The 15,279-nt window shown below is 38.9% G+C and overlaps 1 protein-coding gene across 2 annotated transcripts in view; it reads left to right on the top strand.

Moving 5' to 3' along the window:
* The window catches only part of LOC107755062 (immunoglobulin superfamily DCC subclass member 3-like), an 82,945-nt gene that overhangs the window by 16,239 nt on the left and 51,427 nt on the right, over positions 1–15,279 (top strand). For both annotated transcript variants that reach the window (XM_016571716.1, XM_016571715.1), the window contains exon 2: positions 2,288–2,593. In XM_016571716.1, the coding sequence (XP_016427202.1) occupies positions 2,288–2,593 (306 nt within the window). The remainder of the gene's footprint in view (positions 1–2,287; positions 2,594–15,279) is intronic.

The raw sequence follows: 15,279 nt of genomic DNA, 5'->3' as shown, positions 1-15,279 counted from the left end.
GATTTGGCCCGCTGCCCTGTTTTTATATATATATATATATATATATATAATTCCCTGCCGAATGTACTAAAGCAATTATTTCCGAATTCGCCATTGGATAAAAAATCTCCAATAAATCACGAAATAGTAGTCGTGACTGGCAACGCTACGCTTCTGCCAAATGGTTTTGATCAGAGTGATCAATGTGAGAGACTTGAGAATGGAGTGGAAGCGCCCAGGTGGAGCAGAGAGGCAAAACTGCTGACCTGTTCAGGTGCAGGTCAGTTTCATCTGTAAATAGGATATTGTAGTTTTGTCTTTGTTTACTTATTCAGGCATTAAACTGCTAGCACCTTTTAGCAGTAGCAACCCATTACTCATCACTCAAAACACTGTCTGCTAAAGGACATCATTATTATCTATCATAATGTTACAGAAGTAATTTAGCAGACAAATATTCACATCGTTTATAATAGGTTTAGAGGGAGCTAGGGCAGACAACAACACAACCATTACAAAAATTAACAATGGTTAATTTTCGTAAGGGAAAAATATGACTCATTATAATGCAATAACATCAGTATTAGGATTTTACTATAAAGATATTATAATGATGTTATTGTTATTGTAATTTGACATTTAGGCAATTTAGAAAATATCAGGAGAAATGAAGAGACTGAAATGGGGGCGGTTCTAGTATTTTATCCACAGGGGGCTGAGCCTTCAGACAGACTATTAGATACAAAGATTCAAATTACCTAAACTTAACAGTGCTTATGAAAACTCTATTACTCTATGAAGTAAATATACACAAAGCTACAGAAGTTACTTAGTTAAGAAAAGAGCAGTGAGTGATTGTCTATTTTTCTTTTGTTGTTTGATTAACATTAACATAAGAAATGCATATTGACATGCATCCAAAATTTTCGGAACTGTTTACGTTTACTTAAGACGTTACCGACTGTGTTTACTTGGACACTGGTCAAGACAGCCATTCTGACATAATTTTGTATGTATTTGCTCAAGAAAACATGAACTCGTTACTTGCGTGCTGGGTTTTTTTTTTTTTTGTGTGTGCGTGCTTCACGTGTGTGCGCGCACAGAAACGTGCGAGTACCGCATTGAGATCTCTTTCGCGCTGTCTTGGTCTTGAATGGCTTAAATCACTTCAATGTTTAAACTGACAAGACTTAAAACATGTGAGAATGATAAACCTTCTTGAGGAAACAGCACTGGACCAATCATTCAGATAGCTGATTATAGTTTTAAGGGGGCTGAGAGGACACTGGTCAAGACAGCCATTCTGACATAATTTTGTATGTATTTGCTCAAGAAAACATGAACTCGTTACTTGCGTGCTGGGGTTTTTTTTTTTTGTGTGTGTGCGTGCTTCATGTGTGTGCGCGCACAGAAACGTGCGAGTACCGCTTTGAGATCTCTTTCGCGCTGTCTTGGGCTTGAATGGCTTAAATCACTTCAATGTTTAAACTGACAAGACTTAAAACATGTGAGAATGATAAACCTTCTTGAGGAAACAGCACTGGACCAATCATTCAGATAGCTGATTATAGTTTTAAGGGGGCTGAGACAACAGATAGGGGGGCTGAAGCCCACGTAAATAAGGTCTAGAACCACATCTGGACTGAAAAGGAAAATGGGAGTGAAGGTGCAGTTCAGGAGAGAACTTTTAATTATTTTGCATGTCCCCAGCCTAAGGATTTTAAAAAAATTTATGTGATGGCCATACAAAAAAAATTGAATTTGTAGGGTGTATGGGATGGCCTGGATGAGATTTCCCGGCCTGAAATGTTGTCCCAGTCTGTCCCTGCACTGAGCCATTCTTCCCATTCACTACACTGATATACTGTATGATATCTGCTATGTGGATTCATTGATTTATACAGTACTTGGTCATTTTGGGATTGACATCAGTAGCAGTAACAGAAATGTTCCTCCCTCCTCTATCTGTTCCTGAATAGCAGCTTTCATAATAGATAAGAGTAATAGAAATGTACTACTTTTATTCATCAAGGACACATTCAATTGTTTAAAAGTGGCAAAGACTTTCACATTGTTATAAAAATATCTGTTATTATTTTGAAATTTCTGTTCATCCAAGAATCCTCAGGGAAAAAATTCAAAGAAATATTAAGCAGCGTAATACAGCATTTGATTCCTTTGGTTTAAGTTGCATTATATTGTAAATCTCTGAGCAAATTCCTCTGAGTAAAGCCTTTCATTTTTATCATCTCTATAATGCAGTTTTTAATCTTTGTGTATTTTTTGTGTGTGTGTTTTTATCTACTAGGTATGACATGTGGGGGCGAGTTGTCATTCACCCTGGAGCCCAGTGACATTATTGCTGTTCAGGAACAACCTCTGATGCTGCACTGTCAGGTGGAGGGGATCCCACCCATCACCACACAGTGGAGGCGCAACGGAGCTCTGATAGTGGAGGACCAAAACTATGTCATGTTTGCTAATGGCTCGCTTCTGACTGGCCACTTCCAGAAGACCAAGTCTGACGGCTCATCTGATGAGGGAGACTATGAGTGCATAGCCCAAAATTTCTTTGGGTTGGTCTTGAGCCGCAAAGCCAGAGTTCAGGCTGCTAGTAAGTAGCATTTCAATGTGTTTTAATTCTGAGAAAAAACCTTGCTCAGTTCACACTCCACTAATCCCACCGGTTCATTTTTTCAAAGGCTTTTTAATGGTGAATTGAATGGCTTTTACAGCTACAGTTATATTACATTACATTACATTATATATTTCTCTTTAATGTTTTTATTAAACAGAACTTAGTTACATAACACTTAATATAATAATAATTGTAATAAATAGCATCATAATAAAGAAGTAATAACATAAGAAAAAAATACAACTTGCAGCTTTTTCTGTAAATCAAAAATCAGATGGTGTTAACATTACCATCTTAACACTTTCCATCAAGGAAAGTCCAAGGACAAAATATTATTATATTACATGACATTGTATTATATTATGTTAGTATAAATTTGTTGTGTTGGTGTAAAAAACATTTCAAGTTAAAGTATTATTGGTGTTGTTGTTTCACCCTTGGATGAGTCTCTGCCTCAAATGGGCCACCCCAGTGAAAAATGTCTAGATACGCCACTGCCAGCAGATATTGGTGCTGTTAGATTGTCCCGAGAAACTAAAGTGAGTTTGATAGAAGCCACTGCCAGCTCATTTGCAGTGTGCTTTGGATCTTTCACAGAGCGCGCCGTGTTCGAGCACGGCGTGGCGTAGACTCAGGCTACATTAACTTTGGATGAACTGAACATGAGGGACACAGGGGGCTGGGACAGGCCATTTGATATATGGACAATGGACTCCTTCTATTTCTGAAGATAAATTGGCTTGTAGGATCCAGTCTGCCTTTTGTGCGCTGCTGTGGCGCTCCCGGTCGTGCTTGTGTTGTGATTTATATTACTAAATCTCTGGCTCTTCTATTGAACTTAACTATTAAACCCAGCCATGCTGTGCGCTTTCCGCGCCGCTTTTGTCGGCATCACAATAATCTGGAGTGCTGTTAGTTGCCCACTTGCTGGTCACAGGCACCAAGGCTAAATTTGCTTTTCTAGTCGTCCATACCCACCGTGGCCCCGTATGAATCGGGCCTTGTTTCCGTCCAGTGCTGAAACTTTGTTACTGTATTGTGCTAATGATTGGATTTTCATAAACTCAGCATGTGTTTATGGCAACTAAGGATGACTTATTATCATTTGTCCGCTCTCATGCCGTCCAAAATGTGTTTGATCTTTCCATACAGATGCTGGCTAAATATAAAGGGCATAAGAAGAAAGAAAACAGAGAAGGGCCTTATGGAGAGTTCTTTATGTTCTCTTTAGCGGTTAGCGGGAGGTAGTTGTGTCGGTGTGGTTGTAAATAGTAGCCGAGGGGAGAGCAGAGTTGGTCATTAAATGGATGTCAGGCAAGTGTTAATTTGAAAGCGCATGGCAGTGAAGGATGACTTATTATCATTTGTCCGCTCTCATGCCGTCCAAAATGTGTTTGATCTTTCCATACAGATGCTGGCTAAATATAAAGGGCATAAGAAGAAAGAAAACAGAGAAGGGCCTTATGGAGAGTTCTTTATGTTCTCTTTAGCGGTTAGCGGGAGGTAGTTGTGTCGGTGTGGTTGTAAATAGTAGCCGAGGGGAGAGCAGAGTTGGTCATTAAATGGATGTCAGGCAAGTGTTAATTTGAAAGCGCATGGCAGTGTTAATGTGAAACTGTGATTTTGTGATTATGTGAGGAATTCAGGGTCTCTTGCTGTTATTATATGGTGCTTCAGAGAGAATAAGCTCTTAGCAATCAGGTCCTTTCCCATCAACTTCACACAATCAGGACTTACAGTAACTTATTACCTTTCACTCATGATATTTTTTCCCCCTACGCTAAAGAGTTTTGTCACTACTTTGTTTTATCATATGTATTTGTATTTATTTAAATATAAATATATGTATACCTGTATAAATATTTATATTTGTGTAAATAATTACATAAATAAAATATATAAAATAAATGCATACAGTATATAAATTATTTATATAATATAAAGTAAATAAATATATGCCTCTTTTTTGCTTTTCTACCAGGTCAGTTTCATATATTTTTACATTTAATTATTTATATAAATATATTTATATATATTTTATCATATATTTTATGATAACAGAAAGTAGCAGTGATTATATTTATTTATTTTATGATAACACTTTACACAAAGTAGTACTGGATCTTTTTCTTGGGGAAATATTTTCTGGGTTTCTCCCAGGTCAGTTTCATATTTTATATAAACATTTATTTATCATTTGTTATGTTATATGAAATAATAATTTAGTAATGTACAAAGCGTGCGTTCCATTTATTGATCCTAAATTTAATTTATTGCCAGCATGTGAACAAAATGAACACATGAATCCATAGCATACATAGTCTGAATGGGTAGTTTGCAGAGATGTTGAGCTCTCTGTGTAATGCAGTGTGCTCAGTGATGACGCCTAATTTAACATCTCGACCACATCATACGTGTGCAATTGATTCTGTAGAGCAAAACAGTGTCTGCAGACATGTATCTCTGTGGATGTATTGTTTAACACAGAGACATCTCCACCTGCAATCTTGTCACACATACACACACACACACACACACACACACACACACACATGGGCAACCCATGCTCTGCCATATCTGAACACAGCAGTCCATTTGTTGGCCTTGTAGTGAGGTGTGAGTGTGATGTGAAGATTGTTGACTTATGAGTGCACACACACATGGTGAAGTGAGACTGACACACTGTGTGTAGACGGTGCACTGCTGTGTTGTGGTACATACTCTGGCTTCGCTCCCAGTGGGCCAGTGGTTACTGGCTAGCCTCTGAAGTTACGCTGCCTCTGCCACGCCACAGGGAACAGTCAGCTCGGCTCGCTGGACAGGGGGAACCTTTAAACCCACGCTCTCCGGGACGCTGATTGGTAAAGGTCAACGCATAGTTACTTTTTAGCACCTTTTTCGATTTCTCATCAGGGCCAGAAAGGAGTATGTGTGCTTTCTGCATAAATTACGGGTGAACAATAGCTGGGAGATAGAGTGGGATGCAAATAATAGCATAGGAGATGGAGATCTATTGTCGCACTGAATGATTGGCAAGCAGAGCTGGGTGGACAAGCATAATAAAAAGCACTCAGATTTATAATAATAAAATTTATAATGTTATCTGGTAGGGATGCACCGAAATGAAAATTCTTGGCTGAAGCCGAAGCTGAACAAAATGAAACACTGGGCCGAAGGCCGAATACCGAATACCGAACACGGTTTTTCACATTTTTCCCCCATGTAGGCCTATTTTGCCATTGGTTTTTTTCACCATTGCATTAAGTAAATTGCCAAAATGTGCTTTTTACTGTTTTGTCCTGCTGTTCAACAATTTAAAAATATTTACTTAACACTGAACATTTTTTTTTCATTCTAGCAGACATTATACCAACAAAGCACAATTTAACTTAAAATTAATAAGTTGCTGAGCAGAAAGGACTTCTTTTAAAACATTAGAATATATTACAGATGCCAATTTGAACACTATGTGTGAATGTTATAGGCCTAATAAATGTATTAATAGAACTGTTGTAGGGTAATTATTATCATCATTATTATTGTCTTACTACACCGAAAGAGATTTTTTTGCTATTTTCGGCCGAATAATTTCGGTTGCCGAATATTCGGTGCATCCCTATTATCTGGCAGAATGTTTTCTTTATTGTTTTCATACAATTGATGTGATGCATTAGCTATAGGTACCATCAATATACAGCGTGTATAGAAAAGAATCACATAAAAGTGAGTAGATATATCTCTACTCACTTTGCACATCTAGACTTTGCAATATTTGTCCACTCTTCTTTGCAGAACTGCTCAAGTTCAGTTAAAATTGATGATGACTGTTTGTGGACTGCAGTCTTCAAGTCATTCCACAGATTTTTAATGGGGTTTAAGTCTGGGCTCTGACTAGGGTTTAGAGTTGCTGTAGGCCTCTTGCTAGCTTCTCTGACCAGTTTCCACCAGTTTTTCTCCTGACTTGTGCCTGTCCACAGCTTTATCCCGGAGATCTTTTGACAGTGCCTTGCCACCTATAGTTGATTGTTTGCTTCAGTTGCACTACCAAGGACTGAAATGCTCCAGGAAAGCTCTTTTCATGCTGAGCTCATCAAAATGACAGCTGATCACAGTTCTAATCGCCCAGAGTAAGATTTAGTCGCATATGCGAGTGATTTACTCGCAATGTAGAGGGTTGCTGTGATTCTTTTTTTTTGTTGGTTGTGTTTTGTTGTTGGTGTTATATCTTTGACTTGGATGTTATATGTTGCACTGAGTAAATACAGCTGGATAAAACTGCGAAAGGCTGCAAAGCGACAAAATTTGAGTATTTTAAAGGGGGGTGATTCTTTTCTACACCCACTGTACAATAAGGTCTGGGTACATACAAAATGAGCACATAGTGGGACAACAGAGCTACATGAAATTGAAAGGAAATGACTGGCACATTTAGAAAGAAATTACCTTAAAAATTAGAAAATAATAGCTGGTTTCTCTCCAAGGGAAGGTGAAACTTGTGAAAGAAAGAGGGTTATTTTGAGGAAATGTTTTGTTAGAGCACAGAAACTATTGCATGATTTAGGAGGAGTTTCCAAAAGAAAGGAAAAATTGAAATCGCATCATATGACCCCTTTAAGTTTAAGTGTGTAATTTCTCCACAAGTACATTACACACTTTGATAAGCTTCAGACATATCAAACATTGGCTCAACCACTGTCTAACCACAGATAGAGGATTTATCTTTTTTTTCCCGCAAATCAGTTTATTTTAGCAATTTGTGCTGGTGCCACAGAAATGCTCGAGAAATGTGTAAAGTTGCGAAGTAACGGAAGTAGCGGAAGATCTTTTCTTCTACATTATGGTGTACATCTAAGTGAAATGGATTATCTAAAAGGTAAAAACAAAAAAAGTTAATGCTTTGTTCAATCCATTGGTTGTTGATTGGATGGAGACCGATATTAATATGAATTTGAGGTTAATTGTAAGAACGTGCTGGAGTTTAAGTGGATTAAATGATTGGAGATGTCCGCCAATCATTTAATCCACTTTTTGTAATTTTTAATTCAAAATTTAAAACAATGAAAAATATGACTGGATGAATTGTTCACAATAAGATCAATACATTTAGAATATAGATTTTCTTGTCACTTTGTCTCTAACTTGCACAATATAGCGTACAAATTATATACACTCAATTGTAAAAGTTCAGAGTACTTTGAAAAATATCATGACTTTATCATGGTACATGGCCAAAAACCATGGCAATACCACTGTCGTGTGCAAAAGAAAATGGTACAAATCTTGTCCTTTTTTTATTATTATTATTTTGTATTTCATTTGCAGACCCTGAGAAAGTATTTCTGTAGAGTTGGGTAAGTATATACCATATAACAACACTCAATGCCGGCTGTTCTTTCCTTTCATGTTCAAGCCCCATTAATACAGCCAGTGCTCTTAGCACAGCCTCCAGTTTGTCAGCTTGTGTGTAATGGATGAACTCATCTTTGGTTCATATTGATCAGAGCTGTAGGATCACGACTGATATGAAGGTTACTGAGAACTTGAGCATTGACAGTGGGCATCTTAATGAAGCATGTGACCACTCTTTGTGTCTTTGTACATTTTCTTTTTATTTTCTGACCTGTGACAAATAATTAAGTGATGGTACAGGTGAGAAGGGAGTGTGTGTGCTTGGTTTCAAAGGGAATGATGAGTGTCTAGAGTATCAGGGTACTTTTCTGACCTGTGACAAATAATTAAGTGATGGTACAGGTGAGAGGGAGTGTGTGTGCTTGGTTTCAAAGGGAATGATGAGTGTCTAGAGTATCAGGGTACCAGCGCTCAGGGCATGGCCTCTTTATCCATGAATCTTTAGAAGCGTACAGGAGAAAGGAAGAACAGGCTTAATGGCCAACTGGAGTCTCACTCTCCTATCTGCAGGGCAACTCTCACACAGCTGAAATGATGTTCTTCTCATTTTACATCAGTACATGTGCATGAGCAGACTTCCCTCAGGCCTTCAACTACAATCAATGAAACGCTAATAGTTCCTACAGATGTCCTGCTGGAGATAGAGTTTGATCTTCAAGTCATTACAGACTGCCTTGGGTTTCGTATTATGACATGAGGCAAAATCCATAGTTGGGTCTTACTTCTTTCTGTCATTTCCTTTTATGTTGTTCTCAATCACTTTTAATCTTGCTTGCTCCGTGTATGTGTGGTGGTTTGTACATCTAGCAGACTAATAAACGCATAGTAGGGAAATCCTATTTCAGTAGTTCATGCTGAGACTCAGGGCATCTTCATCACCTTTTGTGTTTTCTTTCTTTGTTTTGGATTGTGCTTTAAAGCACACCGCACCGACAGATGCAGACCAATGTCAACAGCCAACAGAGTAAAGTATGTCCATTTCTCAGATGTTCCAAAACACGACAAATGCCGATCAGTGAAAACAAGCACTGAACATACTGATGGGTAACACACTGGTCTGACAAAATCTCACAAACCTGTCTGTTGCCGTTTGTCGGTGCAGTGTGAATCGGCCTTTATAGTTGTACGCAACTGTAAGCTCGCATCAAATCAATATTCTGTCCAAATTCCAGATTCCAAAATCTGTTACATTACTACTATGATGAGCTGAACTGTTTCCTACAGATTGACAAAGCTGCTTTTTTGCAATAGGTGTTTTTTTTCAGTAGACTAATTCAGTGAGTTCATTCAGCGGAGAGTTTGTCACAGATTCAGATCGGTAACTTGTGTGTCTTTTTGTGTAATTCATAAAATATGGCCCATAAGAATCATTTGTTCCAATGTATGTTTGTTATTGAGTGCTGGCAGTGAAGACTGTGCTATTTAACAGCATGTCTTGGCATTTTTTATTCATGGTACTGTCTGTTTATCTCATCACATTCGATTCAGACTGCATGCTCGGTTGAAATATGATATCTTTCGCTGTTGTGCTGCAGACTGAATAGCGGCGCATGAAACGCTGATTGTAATCATGGTGTGTTATAGGCACAAACTCATTTCCATGTCGGAGATGGATGGAAAATCCAGGATGGAAAGGAAGAGATTTAATGTGACTGTGTGTAATGTATATTACGAAAACTTGCTAAAGTCTTTTCAAATAGTATATTTGAAAAGACACTCTCCCTCTCTCAATGAGGCATTTACAGTAGAAATGAGATAAATGTACCTGTTTTTTGCTGCCAAGGGGCTTTATGAGGCAGGTTGTTTGTGTAGCCAGCACATTGAGTCTGATAAAAAGAGGGAGATGTGTAATGGCCAACCACCAGTCAGGCCGCTTTAGCATACAAGAGGCTTTCCACCCATTACAGAGCTCTTTCATTCTTTTAGACGCCACCAGTGTTGCACAGGCTGCTAGGAGAGCCCTTTCTCCTGCTAAGTGAGGTGACATAGATCTGCTCCTTAGTGCTCGAACTGATCAAAGGCCTCTTTTTTTGCCTCTGTGTTTTTGTGTCTTTTCTGGTTTTGTGCACATTTTTCGAGACACCGGCTCAATTTGCACTTCGGGGTAATTTCGGCCCACTGGCGTGAAGAGAGAATGCTGCCATCGCAAAAGAGGGTGTTATTAGCGAGGATCTTTACAACCCCCCTCATATAAAGAAAAACCCCTTCCACCCCCAAAACGGCCACTCTTTCCATAAATTACTCTTCTTCTTTTTGCTTGTCGACCGTCTCTGTGAGCACACAGTCGGGTGCTGAGCTCCCGTCGCTGCCTTCAATCACACTGCCCTTTCAGGAAACACTTATTTTTGTAAATGTTTCGTCTTTGATGGCTTCACTGCCTCTTTTTCTCCATCTCCTCCTTTTTCTCGTTCTTTATTTCTCCTTTTTGCTTGTGGATCCTCATTAGCCGGGCCTCAGGAAGCTTTTCATACTTTGAATGAATCGTGGAAACGGTACAGTGGATCGCAACGCACGGTTTATTCCTGCTTCCTGCCCTCCTCTTGAGCCTGTCACCAAGCAACTGATCATAAAAGCCCCCGCCCATTACTTAACAGTTCTCTGAGATCAATTGGAACGCATGCGCTTTTGTTCCTTTCTTCAGCGTCAATTGTAAAAGAGTTTAAGCTTTGTTAAGTATTCATTTATTTTTGCTCACCGTCTCATTCAGCCTTCTTGGGATGTAATTGACCCTGTCAACTCTGAAGGGGATTTGCTTGAATTAAGATGGCAAGGCTAAACTGAAAGAAGAAACAAGGCCATGGACGACTGAAGAGGAAACTGCAAATAAACACACACAGATCTTCACATATATAGTTCTCTTATCATAAACACACTTTACGATAAGACATGATAAGACGCCCGGGGTACGGTCACCTCGACAGATTAATGTGAGAGTGATAAAAAGGCAGATTGTAAAGAGCATTGGAGAATGAACAAGAAGCAGGAAGCTCCAATAAAAACCCTCTTTGCTGTCATTATTATGAGCTTCCCTTCAGATATTTCCAATTCGATTTGACATTTTTGCTGGCCATCGTGTGTCAACAACTAATCCTGGGTGTTGAATGAGAGCTGTTTTGTTGGTCAAACCGGAGGGGAGGACGTGTTGACACATAGCCATCAAAGCAGAGGCGGTTATATGGCCGTCGTGCAGGGTAATGGGGGAGGGGGCCCACTCTTTCTCTGGATTTCGCCCCTTCCTCTCTCTCCCTCTCCACTGGCTTCCTCTCCATCACTCAACAATCCATGTCCTACCTCTTTGTCCAGTAACCAAGCTCCTCCCACCCAACCCCGCAATCCCACAAGCCCCCTTCTTTCCTGTTCAGAAGCCCAACCGCACCCCACTGACATGGAGCCCAATGACGCATGCTTTCAGGTCGGAACTGCCTCACAATGGGGCATGGAGAAGAAGGGTGAAAGAGGGAGAGTGCTTGAGAGGAAGAGAGCCCTAATTAAGAGAGAAAGAGAGAGAGAAGGATGGTGGGTAATTCACAGGACCAAATTAGTGACACTTAAACCTATTGCTTTTTGTGTGTGGTGTGGTTTGAGTGTCTATATGTGAGGCACTAATGAATATTATTGAAATCAGCGTTTGTTCACATTTTTAGTGGTGGATTTCAACAAACCCATGGATAATACTTTGTAACCCATGCCAACAATGTGATACGGCCATAAATGATACATAGATTTTTGTTGTTGTTTTTCCCTGTGATGTCAAAGCTGAATTTTAAGCAGCATTATTCCAGTCTTCAGTGTCATATGATCCTTCAAAAATCATTCCAATATGCTGATTTGCTGCTCAAGAAACAATTCTTATTATTATCAATGTTGAAAACAGTTGTGCTGCTTAATGTCTTTGTGGAAATTGTGTTTTTTTTTTTAGGATTCCTTGATGAATAGAAAATTAAAAATAACAGCATTTATTTGAAATGTAATTTTTTTTTATCAAATTATTGCATCCTTGTTGAATTAAAGTATTCATTTCTTTTTTTTTATAACTTCCCCCAATTTTTTGAGCAGTATTGTAGGTTGAAAAGGGGCCCCACATATTTCTAGGGACCAGCATATAACAGAAACTTAGGATGAGCTTTTTTTTTACTCTTTTCTACCGTGGCAACTGCATCGCTACACATTAACAATCACTCACAGCACCTTAGCAACCAATATAGCAACACCCTGACAGCACTCTAGCACCTTTTCTTTTCCCCCCACTTTCATCAGAAAATTTAAATTTGTTTATTTTTGTACAAACCAAGGATGTACCCACATATTCCAAGTTAAAATGGTGGGTTACAAATGTAAAAATTGAATATCAACCATGGAAAAAACCTATACTGATCAGTAGGTTGAATTTTGGGGGGACATTCCCCCCCTTTTTTCAGTGTCTGTGGTGGTTATGTAACTAAGGTCAACCTTATTTTTAACATTAGTTTCTTTGTGGGGAAACTAATGCAGGAAAGGTGAAATATGGAAGAGTTGGGCAAAGAGTGATTGAATAAGAGAGAGCTAAAGAGCTAAAATAAGAGTCCATATAGAATGAGATCTGTTCAGGGACCCTGTAGCATCTGCCATTATGCCTCAGTGTGTAATTCACTAGAGATGAGCCATCAGGAAATTCAACACCTCGCTCTTCTCACCTTCTCTAGAGAAAGTGTTTTAACAGTTATTTGTATGCGCCACTCTAAATAAAAAGACACATGAGAAGGGATCATGAAAATAGACCATCATTTTGCAATCTTGTAGCAGATGTATCTCGCTTGAGTCTCGAGGGGAGCTTGAGTGTTTTCTCTCGCTTGAGGGTTCGAGGGTTTTCTATCAGTATTGGCTCCTTTGAACCTCAAGAAAGATATTAATACTATGGCAAGTGCAGTAGTTGTACTTGACTGTTTTTAGTTTTTTATGGACACCACAGACCACAGAAAAGAAAAATTGTAAAAAGATGTTTTCACATTAACTTTATTGACTTTTTTTTATTTGGTCACATTTGACTGACATGCATCACTTTTTTCATGTACATTTTGGAATGTATTTGGTACTCTAAATGTGTTTCCACTGTAGTACATAAGTCTTACTGATTAAAAAAATTATTCCATCTCAGGTGAGCGAATATGTTTTTTAGGCAAATTTTGGGATTATTTTTGCATCTTGGTGTTTCCATCCAACATTTTTATGCCTGTTAGCATCATAATCTAATTCATTCTCTACATTCCCTTCTAATCCATTCCTCAACCCAAGGCTTGAATGGGTTGAGGTGAGCGGAGAGATGGCTCGCACCCAGAAAGGGAAGTTGGTACATCTGAAATTCACACACTCTTAAAACTGGCAGAGGGGAGAGCAGAAGCAGCTGTCACATAAACATAAACCATCCTCACATGTATCATTCATGTCTGTCTGTCACTCTGTACTTCTCACGTTCCGTTTTGTTCTCTTTCCATTTTCTCCCATGGTTTATACCCCTTTCATGACTCTTACCTCAGGGTGTTACCACATTTCTGTTTGTGTCTTTTTACACCTTTATTCTGGGCCTTTTAACAAGTCTGTCATTCTAGCGGTGAGTCGGATGGCATGCAGATGATAAATGGAAGTCTGAAGCAGGAAAGAAAAACAACTGTCATTCACACACCAACCTTCAGACTGCTGCTTATTTCTTCACAGCTTTGTATGGTTGCTATTCTGCAATTCACTGATAATAGGCCTATTTTCTCTCAACTCCTGTGATGATAATGTTAAGCACAACATTAGAATATGTCAAGATTGCTTGCAAGTCAATTGTATAATATGCAGTTTCTTGAATCAGAATTGTTTTTTGGTAGAACTAGTAATGGCCTTCACCTTGACCATAGGCTCCACTCATCTGGCTTCAGGTCCACTTTAAGATTCAAGGCCATTGTTGAGGATTTTTCCACTTGGTTAAGAAGGGGGCTTCATTTGGAGGCTCTGCAAGGGGCAGGGGTTGTAAATGAATTCTGCCCGGATGTCTCAGGACCACCCCTGCTTTTTCCCAAACAAGCAAGTGAAAAGAGGTCCTGTGATCACTCCTTTCTTGGTTTTAGAGTGTGGGCTTTAGGGCTCGTTGAGAGAATTCCTCAGTAATGGAGGTTAAAGGCAAGGGCTGGAAGGTCGAGGAGGAGGTCAGAGATCATCGTGAGGCAGGACAACTTTTCCACGCTGGGGGCACATCTTTAACCATGTGTGTGCATGTGTAAGGAAGATAGACTCTTTTTAAACTTTACTGAACAAAATTTTTTTTTAGTAAACTATGATAATTAGGAGAATTATATTATATTGTATTTTATATTGTATTGTATTTATTCTTTTAAGTCTCTTATGCTCACCATGGCTGCATTTATTTGATTTAAAATACAGTAAAAACATTTATATTGTGAAATATTATTTAGGGATGGGGAGTCGACTCCGAAATCGCTGATGTCTTCATTGATTCTTAAATCCCTATAGTGCATGCATTGCAGTTGAGTGCTGTATTATATCACCAAAGAGTGAACGAAATTAAGGGAGGATCCGTTTGCAGTGCAGTCCATGTGCGGTTCTTAGCCTATGCGGTGCAGAAGCAGCACGGGCTCAGTGTGCTTTATTAAGCCTGTGTTATACTTTCCGCATGAGCAATCCGGACGCGTACACGGACAGCGCGCACGCGGAAAGAATAACACAGGCTTTATTGTGCACAGTGCGCTATGATGCCTATTTTGATTTCAAATTTGAACGTTGTTACTATTTTTTTCTCTCTCTCAGCATAGTGATTATCTTTTCACACAGTAATACTATCTTTCATAGACATTCATGTTTAAGCGCAATATTATTAAATGCATTTTACTAATGTACTTATTTATATATTAAGTTTATATATCAAGAAGCTCAAGCAAGTGGCAAAACATGTAAACAGAGCCTACAGTAAACTTTTCTTACGTTAAAAGTTAGTAGGCTATCACAATTTTAAATTAAAACTTACCATTGATAGAAACAACCGTCTCGTGCCTTTTTTTTTTTTTGCATTTACATTACAAGTAACCCTGCTGGTCATAAAAATAACTTTTTCCTAACTCCACGAGTGCCATCGGTTACCATGTTTATCTAAAAGTGTAGGGTACTTTTCCTTGCTTTACCCCTATATCTAAAAGTACTATTTAGGGTACTATGGGTTCCCGCCCAATTGGGCGGTTTTGAATTTGATTGTGCGGGTAAAAATTGGCTTGGGCGGG

Source organism: Sinocyclocheilus rhinocerous, unplaced genomic scaffold (assembly GCF_001515625.1).
Source record: "Sinocyclocheilus rhinocerous isolate Xijiao unplaced genomic scaffold, SAMN03320098_v1.1 scaffold591, whole genome shotgun sequence".
Lineage (NCBI taxonomy): Eukaryota > Metazoa > Chordata > Actinopteri > Cypriniformes > Cyprinidae > Sinocyclocheilus > Sinocyclocheilus rhinocerous.
Note: the sequence above shows the minus strand (reverse complement) of the source record. Positions and strands in the feature narration are given on the sequence as shown.